Consider the following 21886-nt stretch of genomic DNA (forward strand, 5'->3'; position numbering starts at 1 on the left):
CTGAAGATGATGTAAAGACAGGAGGCCATATGTTAGACACGGATAACTATAAATCAGAAACCCATTTCTGGATAGAAAATATGGAGAAAGGAGATAGCAAAAAAGTGAGTTGAAATCTATTAACGTAAGTAGTTTCTGCATGGATCACCAGTTAGAAGCCTGTTTTTATGAATTTCTGCTACTGGAAAAGCTATTTATGCATACTAAAGCACAGTATACTCCTGATATTCTGGGTAATGTGGGGGAGAAGATGCACAAATAATAGAGATATTTTCAAACAGGTATTCTGTGTTTGAAAGTTTGTTCAAGTTCTGTGCTGTAGGCCTGTTTATTTCTTAATATTGTTTGTGGTGTTGGTCTGCTTTTGAGAGGAGATGGCATTTTTTCGCAGGACAGTTTGAATTTTTCTTGCAGTAGTAATGTCATTGCACTGAAACTCCTTGTGACCTATATAATCTAAAAGAGTATCAACACTTTGCAATGTGATATAATGGCTGACAGTACCACTGTCGTCATCCCCACTTTCACCTTCAGTGTCGTCGTCTTTGTTTTGTTGTGAAGCGGCGGTTACAATTTTGGCATCACTCGTGTACTGGAAGCTGGGGTCACATTCATTGATCATCAGCAAATTCCTTCAAGTTTTCTTTGTCGACATCTTCAAAACCATTGAAACCCATTGCCAGATTTATTATTTGTGCCTGTGTTATTTATTAACCACTGAAACCTTGAAAATCGTGGTCTTCTTTATCTGGCACCAGAAATCCTGTGTGTGGTATTCAGAATTGTCAACTTCTTCCAGAATGCCACCAAATCAACAACTACCATTCTCAGTAGACCATACCGGTAGTGGCATTTTCATATGCAATTAAGCCTTGCTTCATTGGTTGATAATAGCAGTCATGTTAGGAGGTAAAAATTTAGTTACGAGAATGCTCTCATTGGGAGTGAATGGGTGTTATCAAGCAAAAGAACAGCCTTCTGTTTGACAATCCTTTCTCGTCTGGAAATTGCTGAAACTGTGGAACCAGTTTTTGAAAATTTCACTATCCATCCATACAACTTTTTGGTGGTTATAATGCACAGGGAGATCCTTAGCTGTGAGATCTGTGACTGCTCAGGATATTTTTAATTTTTTTCTCCCAATTTTCCAATCATCAGTAGTTTCACTTTGTGGTTCCCAGAAGCATTAACAGTTCACAAAACTGCAATGCTTTCTTTAGATGACTTATATCCAGGAGCATGAACTTCAATCTTAAAAGCAAGGGTTCCAGTTGGTAAAAATTTCCAATACAGACCACTTTTTGTGTATTTAGAATTTGATCTGGTGTGAAATTGTCTTCTTCCTCATACTTCTGGAACTTGTACCGGAAGGAATCGGCTGCTACAATATTTGAACTAAGCTGCTGTCCATTCACAGTAAGTTCGTGAATCCTGTGATGATGATTGAATCTGGTTTGCCATCCAGATAAGGTATTAAATTCTCCCTCTAACTCTAGAGCTTCATGAAAATGTTTAGCTTTTATGGCAAACATCGCACCTAAAACAATGACACCTTCTGTTCCTTTTTGGCTAAACAATTGCAAAAGAGCAGCATCTCATTCATCAAATGTGGATCTCTTCATGTTTTTTTGTGCACATGGACCAGAACTAGAATTGCATATCCTGACAAAATCCTGTATTTTCTGCTTATTCTTATTTTTGGCCTGAACCCCTCTGTATTTTTAGGTTTGCAGTTTCCACCTTCTCAAACTCAGAAAACTGAGTTTGTTTTCAATTTTCACGGAACGGGCTGGCTAACAGCAATGAAAACGATACTCTGTTGTCACATATGGCATTTGTTTAAATGATGGGAAATGGCACTTTTTGTCACGTGGCAGATTGTTTATTGCTCTTTGCTACAGAAAAATATTGCAGTTTTTTTAGATGCATGAATAATCCACATGTGAATAATCAAGAGTACACTGTATATAGATCACCGCAGGAAACCATTCATAGAAAAAATTGTCACTGTTTTGCCAGCTCACAGACAAAAGACATGAAATGATAGTCTGTGGAGACTTTAGTATTAATTTTTCGAAAGATTCAGAATACACAATTTTTCCCACCAGAAGTACACATTATAGTAGTATACTAATAGGTGATCTCCTAATCTGTTATGTGAATTTTTATCCTATAGTGAATGGCCTCTTTAACCACAATGCACTACTGGCTATACTAAATAACAGATCTGATTACTGTGAAGTGCTATCATGGACAACAGTTTTAGTCGTCCTTACAGGAAACTTCAAGGCGGTCTTGCAGGAAGCTGATTGGAATGATTTGTAACACTATTCCAAATTTAATCTATTCCCAAGTGGGTTTCCATAAATTTTTAGTTGCTAATTTTGTAAGAAAACAAGTATGGCACAAATAAGATAGAAAAATGATCTGAATTACAGAAAGAAAATAGCATGTGAAAGGAAAGGGAAGTTTTATGAAATAGTTAGAACAAAGAAAGTAGCAGAACTGATTACACATTACAAGAAATACTTTGCTGTTTTAACAAAATGGATTAAAAAATCAAAAAAGGTGTGTATAACATCTGAAATCAATAATTCAAATAATAAAATTGAAAGGTATATGGGCAATAGTTAAGAGAAACGTGGAATCAGACAAATAATGTGAGGACTTTGGTAGTAATGAAAATAGTCAAAGAATAAATGGTAACCTACATATTTAATAATCACTTTATTGAACTCAGAAGATTGGCATGGACAGTTAATAAGGCAATAGAATACATGCAAGGAGCGGTGTCTTATACATATAGGTAAACCCAATTACTCCGACAAAGAAAGTGAGAATGTAATAAACTGGTCAGTACCAAAAACTCTCAAGTTGATAATGTCTCATACAAAGTACTAAAATCCCGTTCTTATTCAGTCACATATGCAATACATCACCATCATGATGGATAAATCGTGGCAGACTGACAGACTAAAATATGATATTGTCAGACCTCTTTACAAGAAATGATACATAGATATTAATAATTACTCCCAAGGCTCATTCGTTGTCTCATTCTCTCAAAATAAGATTGTCAGTCAGTCTTTGTTTGGATTTCAAAAGGATCTGTCCACAGTACATGCCATTTTACAATTCACCAAGCAGATAATACAAAATTTAAATCACAAAATATTGCCAAGTGGTATTCTTTGTGACATGTTAAAAGCATTTGATAGTGTAGTTCCTAGTATTCTTAACACAGAAGCTAAAATATTATGATATCAGATATCTTGCTGGCAATCAGTGTGCACCCTGTTTAACTAAAAGGATGCAAAGTGTTGTATTGGGAAACTTGGCAAGTGTTCACAATGAAACAGCATATTCAGAATGGAGTATAATCACTACAGGTGTATCACAGGGATCGATATTGGGTCTGTTCTGTTCTTGTTCTTGTCATATATAAACGATCTTCCATCATACATACAGGAAGCAAAAATAGTTACTTTTGGTGACAACACAAGTAGAATAATGAAGGCTAATGGAGTAATTTCAGCACCCGAATGCACATGGGTGACCACACCGTTAAAAATAATAAATAAGGATAAATCAGTAAATGGAACAAATTATTACGAACTTTTACTCGTATGATATATTGATAAAGAACTTGAACAGTAAGTCCCATGTTACAGATCATCTTAAGTGTCTAAGCTTTCCAATTTATGCGTTACAGATAATATCAGATTTTGGAAAAGAAAATTTCATGAAATTGACTTACTTTTCCTGTTGTTATGACCTGAGCAAGGATCGTATTATCAGGAGATAGAGAGGAGAATGGGGGTGAGTGATTTTGTAGACCACTGGGGTATTGATAAAACACATTCAATTAACAGTTATTTGTTGGTGAAAGTATTTGATCACTCCACTTTTTTTCCTGGTGCTAGCCAGCAATGACCGTGCTGAGTCCACACTGCTTGAAAGAGTGAGATGCCACTTCATTGGCCGACGAGGAACTTGAGCACAGGTCCTGCAATGCCTATGGTCAGTGATGTGGCCCCATCATAGGAACTTGTGTATCCCTACAGTGTGGCGTGGCTATGGGCATCTGACAGAGCCTCAACATTCCCAATGAGTGACGCTGCAATAAGGCTCGGCCCCAGAAATCTGCATATCTGTGGTGCCAAGGATGGCATGTAGGTGGAAGATCCAGCAGCAACACGGACAGCCCAAGTGGCAGTCCCAGCATACAGCCAATAAGGCGGTATTTGTACTACCACAGTAGTGTTGACACAGGCATCCAGTGCCTACTCTGAACTTGCAGACGAGAAGATCAGCTCTTCATCCATGGACCCGACTCCCAATCCTCAGTGAGTCACCGTTGTACCAGCAGGGTCAGAAGTCTCCTCCACAACCGTATGGCTATTAATTTGCAGCAGTGTTCTCCCAAGTGGGCGGAAGCTTGTAGACAGTTGTTGGATTCACCAGAACATCTTGCAATTTAATAGAGCTAGACTTCCATCAGTATCTGTAATGCAGATGGAATGGTGTGACCCTGGGAATGAGCTTGAGGAGGCTGTAGGTTTTATAGAAAGCAATAATGTGCTGCTGCCCCCCCCCCTCCCCACACACACACACCCACCCACACACACACACACACACACACACACACACACACACTTGGTGACTGAATGTGATCTTGTTTTTTGAGCCCATCAGTGCTCTCGACTTTGTTTAGCCTCAGGGTTTCACAGCATTCCTTTGTGCAAAGTTTACATCCTGGAGATGTTCTTATGACATTTCTATGTGAAGTTACTACATTTAGCCTTGTTATAGTTGCATTTTCCATCTGTTTGTTGCATAGCCGGCAGATGCAGCCCACCCAGCTGTGTCCGTGGGTTCTTAACAAAATTTTTACACTTGTACTTACTTGCTATACTATTCCATTGTTCCACACTATCTTTATTCACTAATGTCTTATGGCATCTTATTCTTTTGTAACTAATCATTGTGGAAAAAGTATGTTATAAGGACCTCTTGTGGACAGCTCTTCAAGCTGTTGGACATTCTGACAACAGCCTCATTGTATATTTACTTTTGTGAAGTTTGTTGCTAACACGTAGTCTCAGTTTGAAAACAACAGTAATATTAACAAATATAATACTCGCTGTCTGCAGCTTGTGGTCTAGCGGTAGCGTTCTCGCTTCCCAAGCACGGGGTCCTGGGTCCGATTCCTGGCGGGGTCAGGGATTTTCACATGCCCCAAGATGACTAGGTGTTGTTGTGTCGTCTTCATCATCATCATCATCATCATCATCATCATCATTCATCCCCATTACGACCAGAGGAAGGTAACGGCATACTACCTCCATTAGGACCTTGCCTAGTATGGCGGTGCGGGTCTCCCGCATCATTCCCCTACGCTCTGCCAAGAAGCATGGGACTTCATTTCCATTATACTAGCTGGAGAAATAATTTCCTTTATCAATCACTGAGCCTCAGAGAGGCACAGAAAGCAGTGAGGTATTCAGCTGTAAACTCTTTGAACTAGTGAGGTAAATGAATGTATTGGACAATAAAATGAACATGAACACAAACCAAAATCATTATCCATATTTCGGGGTTTTCCCAAAGCTATAACCACTGATGAAAACATCAAGAAAGTGTTAAATATAGCCCTAGTCTTGGATGATTGGCAGTTAAAGGTTACGAAACACAAACACCACCATTTGTCTGCATCATGTGAAAGAGTACAGAACATTTTATATTAAGAATCAAGTATGACAAAGCTTTGTGCAGATGAATGCAACACTGACTAAAAGCAAGTGCATAAAAGAATTTCTCAACAATGTTTTATGGTGTTGCAAAGAGAATACAACTGACTTTGCGATATGACTTGGTTTACCCTATTATAAGATGACGATTTTTCCCAGATTTGTCATTTGAAAAATACGGGATCGTCCTTTGTTTGTAGATTAAACTATTGGTGCTGACGTCAAGGTTTTTATATTGTTTAATAGGGTATATAGGGGGAGCCTTACATTTACAGGGATCATCTTTACATTTGGAGATGAAGCTTTTTCTATTGAGGTCATGTGCAGATTTATTTTGAAGTATTTGAAAGGGCAGGGCTCAGCAAATAATACACTTTCCAACAGGCTCGAGATTTCCTGATATGCCGAAGCACTTGATACAGTGTTGACGTTGCGTGAACAATCACGTGTCACTGACTTGCACGGCACTAGTACAAGAGATGTGAGAAACGATGAACTAGCCACTGCAACAGTCTATTGTTCTGATCAAAATTTGATAATTTTGTGGAACACAGGAGGAAATATCATCAAATTCTATCTTACAAACTTTTGTTGTATTTGTACAGGTTTGCAATGAATGTTCCAAACATGTATGGATATCATATACAAAAACATTAAAAAATGGAAGTGTCCTTCAAACAAATGAGTTGATTCAGAACCCAGACCAGCATTTCATTTGATTACGAGAGACTGTAATGGTTTACTAAGTGGATTGCAAATGAGAAATTTGGCCGCTGTTCACATATTAGAATACTGGGTAAAAATGTTACCAGCTCTAGAACATGATGGTGATATACAGTTGAAACAAGAAGTAAAATTAATCCAGAATAAAATATCTAACACAGGAAATAAATTACAAACTGACTGTAGTTGATTTTGTGGTAATAAATTACAGCGGCAAGACCAGTCATGGAGATAGTATCGACAGATGTAACTAGATTGTGGGAGAAGTGAAAGTTTGAGAATGGGACTGAATCGTAATTATGATCTTTTATTTATGCATTACTTCATGTTGCTACATATGACCTTCACGCTAGAAGATATTGCAGACTGTTTTTCACAATTGCTCAAGCTCAGCCTGGCTGAGAGCAAGGATGGTTGCTGGGAGGGGAGCAGTGACTGAGAAGCAAATTTCATCCTGTTGTCAACCATGGGAATCTATATGATGCACTTTGGTTGTTTATAGCATCTACCACGATTCAGCTGAAGTTTGCCTGAATCAGTTTGTATTTATTTGTTCTTCATAATTATGGCCTATTATCTGAAAAGCTAAAATAGGCCACACAAACCACATTTCCATGAATAGTAATAAATTATTTCTGATAATTAATTTGTAATATACAACTGCTTCTAGTACTAAAAAACTACAGTAAAACCCTTAACCAGTTACCCAACTACTAGTACTACTATAAGCACTACAGAATTTTTTCTCTTTTTTGTTCATTTATTTTGGTGCATTAAACTTGTAGATGGTTGTTTTCGCTACTGGATCTGTCCTCATACTACCCCTGTCAACAGCCATTGCCTGCTAAATTCCTTGAGTGTCAGGCAGCATGCCACACTTCCTTAATAACTTGCACCAATGCAGTGTGAATTCTTGAAACATTATTTCATTTGGTAGTCACAGACCACAATTACCTTATCTCCATCTGCAGAATATGTTGTTCAGCCTGAATGGCAGCTCGCTGACTTATGGTTGAATACCTCATGAAGTCTTCCTTGGCCTTCCTGCATACTGTGGCTGCAGTATCGTCAAAGATGTGCCATGTCAACTTGCTCCTTATTGCTGATCTGGGAGCCAATATCCTTAGTACCTGATGTCCATTACCTGCCACATCTTCATAAAGTGTGATACCCCACAATGTGTCTTCAGAAGTGCCCACACAGCCGCAGGCACAGCTATCATTCATTTGTCTTCTGATTTTGTTTACATGCGTAGCATAGGCCACGGCCAGCCAGGTAATGTATCAATCCACTTAACAGGTTAAGAAACCTCATTTTTAATATTTCCCTGATGTTAGGGAGAAATTTGTATGTTTTCCTGCCCATGCCTGCAAGTGTCCCATTCACTTTGCCACAGTTGTAATATGCAATCTTTTATGGCCTTTTTCGAATTGGACTCAGTTCCAAGCACCTTTCGTACTTCCATTTGGTTCTCTTTCTTTAATCATTGAAGTGCTCCCTTTTTTCTGATTTCCAAGCCCAGTGGGCATAGAATTAGTAACAAAGCATCATTCGGGGTAAGGGCAGTAGGCACCTGTTACCGTAGTAGCACTCCTTGTTGAACTCTTCTCGCTAACGAGTTTGGCTTCACTAGCTGCAATATATGCACTATATTCTATGACTGATGCTTATGTAGATTGGCAGTATACTCTGATTTTTCTCAAGGGAAGCCAATATTGCCTATTTGCAGTGGTTTAATTTTATTAATCATGTTTGTACCCTCTCTGCCTGCTTCCTCTATATGAAGTACAGAGTTATAACATTCATCCAGAAATACCCTTAGTTTATTTTAAAGTTTCTTACTAGGTTTCCTTTCAGCAGGAGGTACGTTGTCTTGTGAGATGCTAGTGATAATGTAACACTTAGACACCAGCCTTAGAGATCGTGGAGTGTCACATTATATTTGTCTTCTATAATTCTTCTGGAGTCACCACCTACAGTGAACAGCACATCGTTTACACATGCTACCAGTCCACTGTCATGTAACTTCCATAGTATGGGCTCCAGTGCTAAATCTCAAAATTCTGTACCACAAACTCATCCCTACAGATAGCCTTTCATTATTGTCTTTGTTACATTCTTTCCTGGGAATGTTACGAATCATGTCGCCTGTGGCAGTAGTCTCTCAGGCAGTTGTACACTGCTTCTGAACACACTAAATCTCTAAGGCGACCAAAGAAAGACTGCCACTGTAGGTTAACGAATGCGCCAGCAATATCAATCATTATTTGTGTAATAGCTTTTCAAACATCTTACTGGGAACATTCAAAAGACAGATTGGTCTAAAGAATTTAAATATCACTGGACCCTTATCTTGCTCTTTACTGATTATTAACGCTTCAGTACTCTTCCACGGTACAGGGACCCCTCCTTGCAAGAGACACTTGTACGGTTCACGCAAGTAACTATCTGATACATCACATAGGGATTGTATTACACTGGTGTCCAAAATTAAAGCAACAAACCACTATTTCCCTGTACTGTGTCTAATTCACAATGTACTCACACCGTAAGATTGTGTCCTGCATGAAAGATGCCATTCCAGTCAACAGACAACCACACATTAAATGTGACAGTCTTTGCTGGGTAGTCCCACATCCACAATCATTGTGTACACAGCACAGACGGTGCAGTATGGCACAGAAAAGACGCCTACCAGGCTCCCTACAGTGGAGGGGCATGGGAAGAATGGGAGCAGGACAGTCACAAACTGATGTGGCTTGGTGGCTGAATGTGGATCATTCTACTGTTTTTCAGGTTTGGTGACAGTTTATAGAGATTGAAACTATTCCGAAGACCAGGGTGGGGCCGACCATGTGTAACATCAGAAAGAGAGAACTGTTATTTGGCTGTAAGGGCACAGCGGTACCTCCTTAATACTTCACAGTAACTGGCAGTTAGTCAAACAGTGGGTCAAAGTTCTTTTCACAGATGAGTCCTTATTCGGTCTGGACTGTGATTACGGGACCCAACCATTGTGGAAAGACTTGTATCGAGGATGATACGTAATGGTGTGGGCAGGGATTATGTTGACCACTCGAATGCTCTTCATGAAGTTGTACAGTTAAATCAGCAAAGTTCAACTGCTGTCCAGTATCGTGACACGATCTTGATCTCATGTGTGGTTGTCGCGAGGTGCTGTGGGCCCAGACTTTGGAATGATAATACTCGACCTCATAGAGCACGCATGGTTGATGTTCTTGGAAATGGAAAATATTGCATGCATGGTGTGGCCTGCTCACTCTCCCAATTTGAATCCAATAGAGCACATCTGGGATGCACTAGGGACAGGAGTTGCACCACGCCAGCATCCGTCAGCCACTCTCAAAGACTTGTGAGCAATGCTGTAGGAAGAATGGGCGGTATTGCCTCAACATGAGATTAATGGCGTCATTCGCAGCATGCCCCATCATTTGTCAGGCCTATGTTGCTTGCCAGTGGTGGTTGCACCTCACACCAGTTGTTGGAGTGTGTATGTAAATCCATTAAGTTGGAAAAAAACAAAACAACTTTTTTATCTATCGTTAATTGTGTTGCAGTTGATTTTGTTCTGTATTCTTTATGTTGTTTCTACTTTACTATCACCTGATTGTACTGTTTGTGGCAAAATATACACAACATTGACAAATTTTGGTTTGTTGCTTTAATTTTGGACATGTGCTTAGCAAGGATCTGTCTGGCCCTGGAGATTTTTTCTTTTTCGGTCTTAAAATTGTTTGCCTTATTTCTTCTTGTGTGAAGGGGTACACAAGTTTATTCTTTCTATGGTCTTCCCATAACATTTTTCATAACCTACACTTGTCATCTGTCTCGCCTTCTTCCCCATTGTCAGGAAGTAGTGTTTCATTAGCACGGCAGCTGACTGTTCCCTACTTTCTGTTAACCATCCCATCATTCCTTTTGAGCGTGGATAAGACTATTGGTGAGTGTATTTTCTTGCAGACTGTTTTATATGGTACATCCCAGGGATCAGTTTCTAAGTTAGCCTCCACAAACTGTTTCCATTGCTCCATTCTTGTTTTACATAACTGTTCCTTTAAAACTTTATGCAACTTTCAGACTCTTTCTCCTTGGGTCATGCTGCTCAGGTATCATCAGTGGGACACTAAATCGTAATCTTCTTCTTCATTGTTGAATGCCAGTGTGTGTGGCACTACTACCACTATCAGAGCATATCTGATTGTGATGCCACTGTTTTCAGGGGGTGGTTCAGCAGCTTCAACTCACAAAATCAAAATTGAAAACACGTGAGACAGAATTTCTTGCACTCAGGAGGTGAAAAATTTAGTACAGCTGATAGGACAATGTGAAATTACACAACACCGTCCTGGTTTTTTGAACTAGAAGTTCCTTCCCCAGGGACAAGGGAGTGTTAGGCTGAGAACTTAAAAAGGAAAGAGTCAGGTAAATCCCACGAAGGTCCTTCCTTTTAAACCTTGTTGCAAAGAAGCATGTAATACGGATGACATGCAGTGTCCATTCAAGAACCTTTTGTAGATTGCTCTTCATACTGTAGCATACTGACAACAGTCTCATGATGCATTTACACTCTTATGAGGTTTGTTGCCAATGATCAGTATGAGTTGGAAAACAACAATGACGTTCACAGATACAAGTGTGTGGTGCAGGAGGGAGTAAAACAACAGTGAGAGGTGCTATTATGATCCATGGAACATACAAATAACTAACTAATTAATGAATCATCACTCTTTCTTCCCTGAGGAACTAGTAGTTTAGAAAGTTAGGATGCAGTTGCTCACTCATCAGTAGTACTGAATTTTTTGTCATCTGGAAGTTAAGCACTGGCCAGAAATTCTGTCTCATAATTTTTAAAATGTTCTACATTAATTTTCCTTTTGAAAGAATCAAAATCAGGCTGATCCGACAGCTGCCTATCATTATGCTTGTGCCCAGACACAGCTTGTAGCAGTTATAGACTTGACTCTTGCTTCATTCACAAATAACAAAGATGCAGTCAAGTTTTGATCACAGATGACAAATGTACCAATGTTTTGGACAATTTTTAGAGTGGTGGAGGTGGGAAATTTCTTTGAGGCCTTCCTACAGCTCAGAACTAAGAGTTTTATGTAAATGCCATAAGTATACTATTCGTTGGAAAAATACTTCATTAGCAGCTAGAAGTACATGGATATCAGGCTGATTTCTATTAAACTTTATGGTTTTCCCATCTTGTTAAAATTGCTATTATAATTAATTCCGATTTGTATTTTCTCATTTCATTTTATAAGCATTCTGTGGTGTGTGTTTAAGTTTGATTTCCTTTTTCCAGGATGAACAAAAATCTCCAAGTTTACAACAGCCTAGAGGAAAGTTATCTAAGTCAGTGGTAACTGCCATGATAGTGGACTATTGCAAATCAAAATTGAAGGGTTTACTGAGACTAAAGATGATGATTCATCCTTTATAATTAATGAACATCAAGGAGTAATGGTGTGGTCCCTGATCAGACATGCCTGAGTCTGTATTGCCAGTTTGAATGTTGCTTATGCAGCGTGGATAATTTATTAAACTTTATTAGTTTCTTTTCTTGTGATGAGGGTGCACTGTTATTAACATGATTGTCATGGTTATGAAGTTCATCAATCGAATTTTGTTTCATTTCAAATGCTATCATGTTTGTTTTTGGCAAAATCAGACTGTTGACCAAGATAGTCATAATTACATAAACATTTGGAGTACTGAAATTGCTCTTGCTAGAGTGCATTTTTATTTTTTGCTGTGTTGCATTTCTGAAGCCATTATTAATTTATCTCAGAGACTGGCAGTTGTATGCCTCCACTGAAAACAAATGACCAAACTCAATTTTTCTACTGGTGCTTTTGTACATTAGCATTTGCACTTTTTGAAGTTTGTTTTTTAAAAAAATATATTGTGTTTGAAATGTAATAAAGAGTACATATTTTTTACATCAAATAAAAGTACATTGTTGACTATTGCAAATATTTGTTACATACTCTTAGATCAATTACTATGCAAACATCAGTATTATCCTCTTGGTTTTGACTGAGAACCTTTCACAGCCAATATCTGACTCAGCACAACTTTCAGATTGTATAGCACTGTGAGAGGAAGCACTTAATGTTAATTTTAAACCTTTAACATAATTATTGCCTTACTAGACTGGGTGAAAAAATTTCTACTTATCGGCATTGGAGAATGTTTTATACTTAGGAAATGAAAATTTGAAATACCCTGTTATTGGTACCTGTGTTTCAATCTGATTACATGCACACAAATCCACAATAAGTTGCAAAAAGTAGTTGTGCTTGTACATCAGTAAATAACTAGGTTATATGAGCATTATACTGGAAGATCCACTCTTTGACATTGATCAATGAGAGTTGTTATTTACATCAAAATCTTTAAAAACCTTGCTTTGAGACAGAAACAAATAAAAATGGTTTGTGATAAATGTAACATGTTCAATACTTTACAGTGGCTAAATTTTTTGCACGAAAAAGTAGTAGTAGTACCTGTTATGACTTGCCGAACATTCAAAGTGCACGCGTCGTCTACATGCGGCGCTGTCTGCCAGCCATGCAGCAGCCGCGCCACCTAAGCGGCCAGCCAGCCAGCCAGTGGCTGCTAGACTTGGACGCAGTGCTCATTCGAATGTTACCGTGTTCACGTGTCTTGCTTTGTCAACTTGCTCAGTGACTTATATGTGTTGTGTCGTTTCGAAATATATGTGTTCAACTTGATGCTAAAACAATTGGCGATGAGGTAGTGGATTTTTCCTTTTCATCGTTGACCCACAGGTTTCCATGGCTACTGTCGAGCAACTATTGCAAGGTCTCATTGAACAGCAAATGCTTCTAACATCGGCGATTCGCAATTTCATCGCGGCATCAAATGCAGGCGTTTCTCGTTGTTGCCTATACCTCCTTTTCCTCCTTATGACGAGACGGCGGAAGACTGGTCTGATTACGAAAAATGCCTTCGACAGCACTTCTTTGCATTTCATGTCACGGACGAACAAACATGTAAGTCTCTGTTCCTTTCATGGATTTCACCTCAAATGTATCGGTTGTTGTCGCAATTGAGTCCTTTGAAAGATCCTGCGTCTTTGTCCTTTGCTGAAATGTGCTCACTGCTGTCTGTCTATTTTCACAAGCAAACACATGTGGTAGCATCTCGTGTTGCCTTTTATCGTTGTCAAAAACAATCGCATCAATCCTATCGCGCTTGGGCTGCTGAACTTCACGGCCTCATTCGAAAGTGTCAATTTGTTACTGACGTTCACAAAGAATCCTATGCCGATTCCATGGTATGGGATGCTATTATCCAGTCGGCGCCCGAAAAAGAAGTTTGGCAACGTGCCCTTCAGTTGGCAAATCCGACTCTAGATGAAGTCCTATCCATCGCGCAGTCTTTTGAAATTTCTTGTGCCGCTGGGGAGCAAATAGAGGCATGGGGCGACGTCGGGGAAATACAACCTCTGTGCGCTGTTGACGATGCGTGTGGTGCGTCCCCACCGGCCGACGTGGCCACAGTACGCTCCCACGCGCAGCCTCGCCCAAACCGTAAACAACCCTCTAAGAAACTGCAGCAAAACCCCCAGCAACTTCCTTCATGTCCGCGATGTTTTACGAAACATTCACGGGAGGACTGTCCCCAACGTTGGGCCGTGTGTCACAATTGCAAAAAGAAGGGTCATGTGTCTGCCGTTTGCAAATCCGACCGTATACATGATGTTCATGACCGTGACGCTGATTCTGCTTCTGTGTTGTCTGTCAATTGCGCTTCTTCCCTTTCAGGGAAGTTATTCCTCACTGTCCAAATCCTTGGTCAGGATGTTCGCATGCAGGTGGATACCTGTTCTGATGCCACTATAATTAATTCTCAGACGCATCTTCAGTTGGGTTCTCCACACCTATGACCTGTCACTCAGCAATTACGGACGTACAATAAACAGAAGATTTCTCTCTTGGGATAATTTAATGCTGAGGTATCTTACAAATCCGTCGTTCGCACTGTTGCAATATTTGTGGTCGACCAGAGTAACGCAGAGAATCTTTTTGGTTTTGATGCCTTTCGCGTTTTTGGGTTCTCCATAGATGACTCTATCAATATCGTCTCTGATGGTATTCCTTATGCTCAATTGGATTCCTTGTCGACGACATTTTCGTCCCTTTTTTCTCCAGGGTTAGGCCGTGCAAACGACTTGGAAGCTCATATCTCGCTCAAACCCACTGCTCGGCCTATGTGTTTTCGGGCTCAGCCCTTTCCTGTGGCACTTCGTGATCGGGTAAAACGGGAGCTGGATTGTCTCATTGCTTCAGGGGTCTTGCTTCCTGTCACTTCCAGTGAGTGGTCCTCTCCTGTCGTCGTTGCTAAGCCCAATGGTGATATTCATCTCTGTGGCGATTTTAAAGCCACTGTAAATGCGCAATGCCTCATCGACACTTACCCCATGCCCCGACCTGAAGAATTGTTCACTTAACTTGTGGGAGGCCAGTATTTTTCTAAAATTGACCTGTCGGAAGCTTATCATCAACTTCCTCTCGACGCTGCTTCCCGGCAGTTTCTGGTCCTTAACACGCCTTTCGGCCTCTATCAATACCAACAATTGCCATTCGGGGTTGCCAGCGCCCCTGCTCTCTTTCAGAGATTCTTGGAACAATTATTGCTCCCTGTCCCTGGGTGTATAAATTACATGGACGACATTGTTGTCACTGGCTCCACCATTGAAGAACATCTGCAGAACCTCCGCACGCTTTTTCATGTCTTACAGACTGCCGGTCTTAAGTGTAATCTTCAGAAGTCACAATTTTTTCAGGCATCTATCACTTACTTGGGGTTTCAACTCTCTCGGGATGGTATTCGTCCGCTTCAGCAAACTGTTGCTGCGATCGATGCCCTTCCTCGCCCTACATCTGTTAAGGAACTGCAGGCCTTCTTGGGGAAAATGGCATACTATCACAAGTTTTTACCGTCTGCTGCTTCGGTGGCTCAGCCGTTGCATCGCCTGTTGCGTAAAAAGTGCCTTTTCACTGGTCCGCGTCATGTGATGCGGCTTTCCAGAAATTGAAGACTACGCTGAAACAGGCCCCGTGCCTGGCTACTTATCGACCTGGTCAACATCTTGTTCTTGCCACGGACACCTCTCAATACGGGGTCGGTGCAGTCCTTGCGCACCATTTTTCTTACGGCTCTGAACAACCCATTGCTTATGCCTCCAAAACACTCACGGATGCCCAACAAAAGTATTCTCAAATTGAAAAAGAAGCTTTGGCCATTATTTATGCTCTTCATAAGTTTGGTGTTTTTCTCTATGGATTGAAATTTCATCTTGTTACGGATCACAAACCACTTGTTTCCTTGTTTCATCCATCTTCGTCACTTCCCGACAAGGCTGCACACCGCCTCCAGCGTTGGGCTCTTTACTTGTCTCGTTTCAATTATGAGGTTCATTTCCGGCCGACGTCTCAACATGCGAATGCTGATGCACTGTCTCGCCTTCCCATGGGTCCCGATCTGGCATTCGATAGGGACGAACTTTTGTGTTTCCACCTGGATGTTGCCGAGCAGCGGGTTCCCCATCACTGGGGACTGGCTGGCGGCTGCTACGGGCTCTGATTCTACCCTCTCCCGGGTTTTACGCTGTATTCAGAAGGGTTGGCCAGATCGTCCGTCCGCTAAACTTCTGACCCGTTGCGGAACTACTAAGCTTTGCGCTACCGCCTCACGGCTAAGGATGGTGTTATCCTCCTTTCCACTGACAATGCTTCGCCGCGTGTTGTTGTACCTGCGTCTTTATGTGCTTCGGTCTAGCGCCTCCTTCACCAAGGGCACTGGGGTGTCTTTCGCACAAAATCTCTGGCGCGCCGTCATGTGTACTGGCCTGGCATCGACTCTGAAATAGCACACATGGTCGCTGCCTGCGGCCCTTGTGTGTCACAGGCCGCCGCCCCGAAGTCATCTTTGTCACCGTGGCCTTCGCCTGAGACGGCCTGGGAGCGCATTCATGCTGACTTTGCGGGACCTTTTTTAGGTACTTATTGGCTCCTCGTAATTGACGCCTACTCTAACTTTCCTTTCATTGTCCGTTGCACGTCGCCTACCACCGCGGTAACCACCAGTGCTCTCTCCCGAATTTTTTCTTTGGAAGGCCTTCCCTCTACTCTTGTTACTGATAATGGTCCGCAATTTGCCTCTTCCGAATTTGCAGATTTTTGTGCTTGTCACGGCGTTATGAATGTTACGGCCCCTCCGTTCTATCCACAATCAAATGGTGAGGCTGAATGACTGGTCCACACATTTAAGGCTCAGATGCGGAAACTCCTGACTTCTTCTGCTGCTGATGATGCGCTTCTCCAGTTTCTGGCTTCTTACCGTTTCACCCCCATGGGCGACCACAGCCCGGCTGAGCTCTATGGCCGACAGCCCCACACACTACTTCATCTTCTGCGGCCTTCCACCTCACGGCTGCGGGTGTCTTCGCTTGGCCAGTTCACTGCCGACGACCTTGTCTGGGTACGGGGATATGGCAGGTGGCCAAAATGGAGTCCGGGCCGCATTTTTCGACACCGTGGCCGACGCCTGTATGAAATCCAGACGAACACGGGTGTTGCAGTGCGTCATTCGGACCAGCTTCAGCCTCGTGTACTGGCAACGCCTGTTCCGAATGCCACTACACCACCTTCGGCTCTACCTGACACTCGGGATCTTGGCATCTCTCAATACTCACAACGCAGCCCTCTCACCATCATCTCTGTGGCAGTACAAGAATGGACGCCACCAGGAGACGTGCCCATGCAGGAACCGGATGACCATCATCTGTCGGAGCCAATCTACTTGCCTCCTTCTCCTACGGACGCCGACACATCGCCCATGTCTCCTGTTATATCAACTGGACTTGCCGCAACGGGCAAATTGGTGCATGGGGCCCCAGCTGATTCGCCCCCTACGTCTCCTGTCATCTCGACCTGGTATCATCGGGGATACTTCCGTCCATACGGGAAGCCTCCTCCTCGAGACTTTACAGCCAGTCAAACAACACCTATGGACGTTAGCAATCTACAGGCCACCTCCATCAAGACCAGTGTGAAAATTTCAAAGGGGGGAAAAGTGTTGTGACTCGCTGATCATTCAAAGTGCCGCTGCGCAATTACGCGCGTCGTCTACATGCGGCACTGTCTGCCAGCCATGCAGCAGCCACGCCACCTAAGCGGCCAGCCAGCCAGCGGCCGCTAGACTTGGACTCGGTGTTCATTCGAATGTTACTGTGTTCACATGTCTTGCTTTGTCAACTTGCTCAGTGACTTATGTGTGTTGTGTCGTTTCGAAATATATGTGTTCAACTTGACGTTAAAACAGTACCTCATCTGAATGAATGTATTCATGAAACATAAAGCTAGGTCATTAATTACTTAGTTTCAGAGATCATTTGAACAATTCTTTTATTGAAATGTTGATAGTTTACAGGATATGTATACATTATTATTAACATTAATGATCACATTATCATTTTATTCCTACTCATGCAACTACACTTAAATACATTTATTTTTTATTTTTTTATTACTATCATCTAGGAATTCATCGATGGAACGGAAGGAGTTATCAGGAGAAATGATATTAGATTAGACTTAAAATTTGCTTTGTTGCCTGTCAAGACATTTTATGTTATTGTGCAAATGATCAAAAATTTTTATTGCTACATTTTGAACTCTTTTCTGAGCCTTTGATATCTTTAATGATGGATAATAAAGGCCATTATTCCCTCTAATGTTGCACATGTGGACATTACTGTTATCATCAATTTGTGATGGATTATTTATGACAAAATTCATTAGCTAAAAATTTGTATTGTAATGGCGCAGTTAAAATGCCTAGCTCCTTGAAGAGATATCTATGTGATGTCCGTGGGTGAACACCAAATAATATTCTTACTGCTCACTTTTGTGCAGTCAATACTTTCTTTCTGTATGCATTGGTTATTATTATGTTCTTTTAAAAACATATAATCCCAACAGAATAGATATTTTCTTGTTCAATCAGGTGACTTTTTTTACTATATTTGCTGACCAACGACTATCGATGTGCTCTAGTATGCCTTCTTTAAGTTGTTGATCTACAAACTGTTCTGTCAATGGCTGGAGATGTTTTGGTAACCTATACTGCTTACCGTGTGCTGCTGCATGACTACCCACTGGAATACAATTTTGTGTTATGGGTGTGACTGTTAAACGACTTTCTGAATCAAACAAATCTCTGTACCAAACTAACAATTTCTACATGACTGATCGATCACTACCTATCAATGTCTTCTTGATCGAGTATCCGTAGTATAGCTACTGCCAGTCCCTTCAGAAGGTGTACTTCATTCATTCTGAAACTATCCAAGCTTACTGGTACCATAACCTGGCCACTTATTTTCCTAGCATGTACTATATTTCTTCATACAAAACAATGCTGTTCATCCAACATGTCATTATTTGACAGAGATTCAATTGAACATAAAGCTTGTTGTGGATCATCAATATCTGTCATAACCCAAATTAGCTTTCCTGTACCTGCTGGGACTCCGTCATGTGAAACAACTTTTGTCATATTGTATAGAGTTTAGTTGGTACCACCTTAATAATGAATGTACCGTGTAACATGGAAACATTTGCAACTGTTCCACACATCAGAAACAAATTCCCGTTGAGTTCAACTGTTTGTTGCCAAAAGTTGATATTAGCATGATGCCTAACCAGTTAGTCTAATCTCAGTATTGCAGAAAGTCTCTGCTCCATGGTTGGCCACACTTCTGTTTGCTCCAGAAACCACAGTTACTACTCTCAACTTGAGCTGTGGTGTCCTCACTGAATCTATTTTTTTTTTATCTCCCATTGCATGCAATCTGCATCTTGTCGTTTTCGATCTCCTCTTGTTGACGAGGTTCAGACTCTCAACCAATACATGTGCTCCAGTATCTACTAAAAACTTATACAACTTCTTGTTTATCCAATCTACCAACAATGCATCTCTGCATTCTTTTTTCCAGTACTACGATTTACTGTGGACACTTCCCAATGGAAGGAACATTCCCATTGGCTTTTAACTGTTTCTTTTTTGCATTGTACAATCAGTGAATTCAGTGTAAAGAAAGATTCAGATATGAATTGTTTACTGCCTTGATCGCATGTAGTATACTGGATTACTCGTTTCGACCAGACTAAGCTGCCATCTGGGCATCCACAGTGTACAGCGTAATTTCATAACCTGTACACCGTGAATCTGAAGATGGCAGCTTACTGCTGTCAAAACTAGTAATCCAGTGTATTTACATGTGATCAAGGCAATAAACATTTCATATCTGAAGCTTTCTTTGCATTAAAACAATTACATTTAATTCCTATGCCTAATCATTCACCAAAAACACTCTGAACATGCATCTGCTGTGTGACCACATATGTTATCCATGAACTGCAAATAATTTCGAATAATTCCATACTAGATGATGCCGACGTTATAACATCAATACCCTCTCCAAATTTAAAGTTTCTATCTTTAGCTGTTTGGGCTGAGTGATGAATCGGTGAACCACTCCCCTAAGGCTTGAATTTCCATGATACATACTATAATTTTTTATTTCCAAACGAGAATCCAAATACAATTTTTTGCAGATTTAGCTTCAAAAATGCTGACATAGTGAAATATTTCCATAAAGACTTTTGTCCCATATTACATTCCCTCAGAAAGTGAATTTTTCAAAAACATTGAAACACATGTTTTTTTAATTTTTAATCGAGAAATCAAATCCCAATTTCCATAGGTTTAGCTTAAAAATGCTGTACTACTTCCATACTGATGATTTACTTTAAAAAAGTTTTCACCCACACTTTCACCCCAACAGGGGTTAAATTTTCAAAAATGTTGAAACATATATTTTTTATTTCTGTTCTAGAATGCAAATACCAATTTTCGTAGTTCTAGCTTCAAAACTGCCTTATCAACAATATGTCCCAAAAAAACTTTCGTCCCCTATTTCACCTATGTTGGGTTGGAATTTCAAAGAAATCCCTCTTTAAACAATGTCCATACTGTGAGATCAACACCCTCTCCAAACCTCAGGGTTCTGTCCTTAGAGTTTTGCCTGGGCGATGATAAGCTACTCAGAACATTTCCTTTTATACAGGGTCGGGAGCAGTCTGGAAAGCTAGTAAGGGTGTTGCAGGACAGAATGTGCTGAGGAATAATTGTTAAGCAAAAAATTTGATACTTGCACCGTTTCCGATTTAAGTAGCATTGAAGTTAGCCATTCAGGACGTTGTGCGCGCAAATTCAAGCGGTCCGCCACAGATGTCATCAAATGTGTTCTTCATTTTGTTTCCTTGATACGAACAAGAGCGATACAGAAATTAGATGTGGGACGGTAGTAAGGATCGAACGCAAGCCAAAGGCTGAACAGTCTCATGCGCTATCATTTATGCTATGTGAACAACTGACACTAAAAACTGCATCTGGCAGGCCGCTCGAATTTGGGCGTGCAGCAGCCTGATTGGTTAACTTCAATGCTAATTAACTCGGAACCGCGCTATGTACAGAATTTTTTTCTTAACAATTATTTCTCAGCACAATACCCTTGCAAGCTTTTCAGACTGTTTCTGACCATCCTGTATTTAGAGATAATAACTAGTGAAAAGATTTGAAGGCGCAAATTATTGTCAGAAAAGGGGGTAAGAAGCTTCTGAAAATGCTTACTAAAAGCTCTGAAAAAGGTTTGATACAATTATTTTGAGTTTAAACTAGCTTCATCAATTTCCTTAGTCCCATTTACAGGTTTATGTTAGGCTATATTACACATACCATATCAATGTTTCTGACACTTCATCGTGGTCTCCTTGAGCTCTGTAGCTCCTAATTTACGGAGAAATCTGCTCGGTATCTACAGAAACCAATGGTGCATACCTTGCCAGCACCCATACAGGGAGTTCAGTCAAAGCTGCAAAGGTTTCAACATCTGGATTCAAATTTAATGCGAATTTATTTTTAACACATCCAAAAAAGGCTGTGCCTCACACACATCAACTTCTTCCATTGTTCATCCTTTTCCGGATCTTCTTCTTCCAAACTCTGAATCACATCAGGAAAATACTTGCAGCCATACACTACAAAATGTACTAACTCTAGATCTTTGTTGTTGACTAATTGTTGGGTCTGCTCGATGGCTGCTGCATCCATTGAGTCTAGGACACCTATGAAGTACCCGATTTTATCAAAGTTTTCGTACAAGAGAATAGCGCATCTTATTCAAGTATCCCACCTTGTGATGACAGGTAACTGGGGTGGAGGAGGGGGGAGCCCTGTCATTTCTTGATAAAAAAAACTTGACGACTATGAGGCTTTACCAGTATCTTCTT

The 21886-nt window shown here is 40.7% G+C and overlaps 1 protein-coding gene across 1 annotated transcript in view; it reads left to right on the forward strand.

Moving 5' to 3' along the window:
• Positions 1-12473, forward strand: part of LOC126258329 (uncharacterized protein C05D11.1-like) — a 123764-nt gene extending 111291 nt beyond the window's left edge. The window contains exon 19 of the mRNA XM_049955634.1: positions 11803-12473. Coding sequence (XP_049811591.1) covers positions 11803-11863 — 61 coding nt within the window. The 3' untranslated portion in view covers positions 11864-12473. The remainder of the gene's footprint in view (positions 1-11802) is intronic.
• Positions 12474-21886: the final 9413 nt, after the last annotated feature.

Source organism: Schistocerca nitens, chromosome 1 (genome assembly GCF_023898315.1).
Source record: "Schistocerca nitens isolate TAMUIC-IGC-003100 chromosome 1, iqSchNite1.1, whole genome shotgun sequence".
Lineage (NCBI taxonomy): Eukaryota > Metazoa > Arthropoda > Insecta > Orthoptera > Acrididae > Schistocerca > Schistocerca nitens.